The 1,130-nt window shown below is 64.9% G+C and overlaps 1 protein-coding gene across 1 annotated transcript; it reads left to right on the top strand.

Moving 5' to 3' along the window:
* Positions 1 to 256: 256 nt before the first annotated feature.
* AMSG_11464 (uncharacterized protein) lies at positions 257 to 1,068 on the top strand (the record flags this gene model as incomplete). Its single annotated transcript, XM_013897212.1, has 2 exons — positions 257 to 1,010; positions 1,052 to 1,068. The coding sequence occupies 2 exons, from the start codon at positions 257 to 259 to the stop codon at positions 1,066 to 1,068; spliced, it is 771 nt and encodes a 256-aa protein (XP_013752666.1).
* Between the last annotated feature and the right edge of the window lie 62 nt (positions 1,069 to 1,130).

Consider the following 1,130-nt stretch of genomic DNA (forward strand, 5'->3'; position numbering starts at 1 on the left):
CGACGGCTCGTCGCTCCCCGGAGACAAGGCAAACAGGCCGTGGAGTCGAACGGCGCTGGTGGCTGCATGGTTTCCATGGCAGGAGGACGTCCAGGATCCCACGCCGCGGGCGGGGGAGGACCTAGTGCCAGCGGACGTGCTGGCTGTGGACGGGCGTCGGCCGCAGGAGCAGGTGTCGTCGGGTCGGGTTCGAGTCCTGGTGGCTCGAGCAGAGAGCCGGAGCACCGAACTAGATGCACCGGACCCACGCTCACGTATGGAGCGTGAGCTGGTGGGCAGCGGTTGGCCAAGCGTGGCCCTCGTTGATAGTGGCGCGGCCCGCACTGTGATCGGTGCGTCGCTGGCCGCGTTGCTGCTGGGTTGCGCACGTCACAGGGTGCGCGAGGCCGTGGGGAAGCAGTCGCGATCGCCACCCTCAGTCCGACTACGTGGTGCGGGAGGCCGCCCATTGGTAGTGCTGGGCGAACTGGGAGTTCATCTAGGCTTTGTTGATACAGAAGGCGAGCTATGGTCGATCGGGTCGAGTGCCGTGGTGGTGGACCATGAGCTCGTCACGGACGTCGTGCTCGGGCGCAGCGAGCTTGACCGGGTGCAAGGAGCATGGATTCGAGGAGCCGCTGCCGCAGAAGGTGCGGATGCCATGGTTTGGTTCCCGAACCATACCGGTCGCTCGCCGGTGGCGTTCGTGGGATCCGGGCAGAGCAGCGTGGAAGACCTGCAAATGGCGGTCATCGGAAAGGACAGCGGGCCACCCGCATGCGGCCGGCGAGCCACAGTGTTTGGCGCTGACACGGAAGTCAGCGACCGCAAGGCGCAGTACGACGAAGCGTACCTCGCCCAGCGGATTGCAGACACCCGGGTAGCTCTGCGGGAGCATGGAGTAGAGACAGCGTTGGGCACCGCGGGGTTCAGATCGTTGATGGAGGCGGTGTGCGAGTACCCGTTCATGTTCGATCTACGGCGCAACGGAGAGATTCAGCCCACCGCGCCAGGTCTTGAGCTGGACATCGGTTTGCGCTATGACGATGATAACCCGATCTACCTCGGGCAGCGGGATTTTGGGCCTGATCTCACGGCCAGGATCCTCGACCGACTGGAGTACATGGCCTCACAGGGAACGGTGCAGGAGT

This window comes from Thecamonas trahens (assembly GCF_000142905.1).
Source record: "Thecamonas trahens ATCC 50062 unplaced genomic scaffold supercont1.84, whole genome shotgun sequence".
NCBI lineage: Eukaryota > Apusomonadida > Apusomonadidae > Thecamonas > Thecamonas trahens.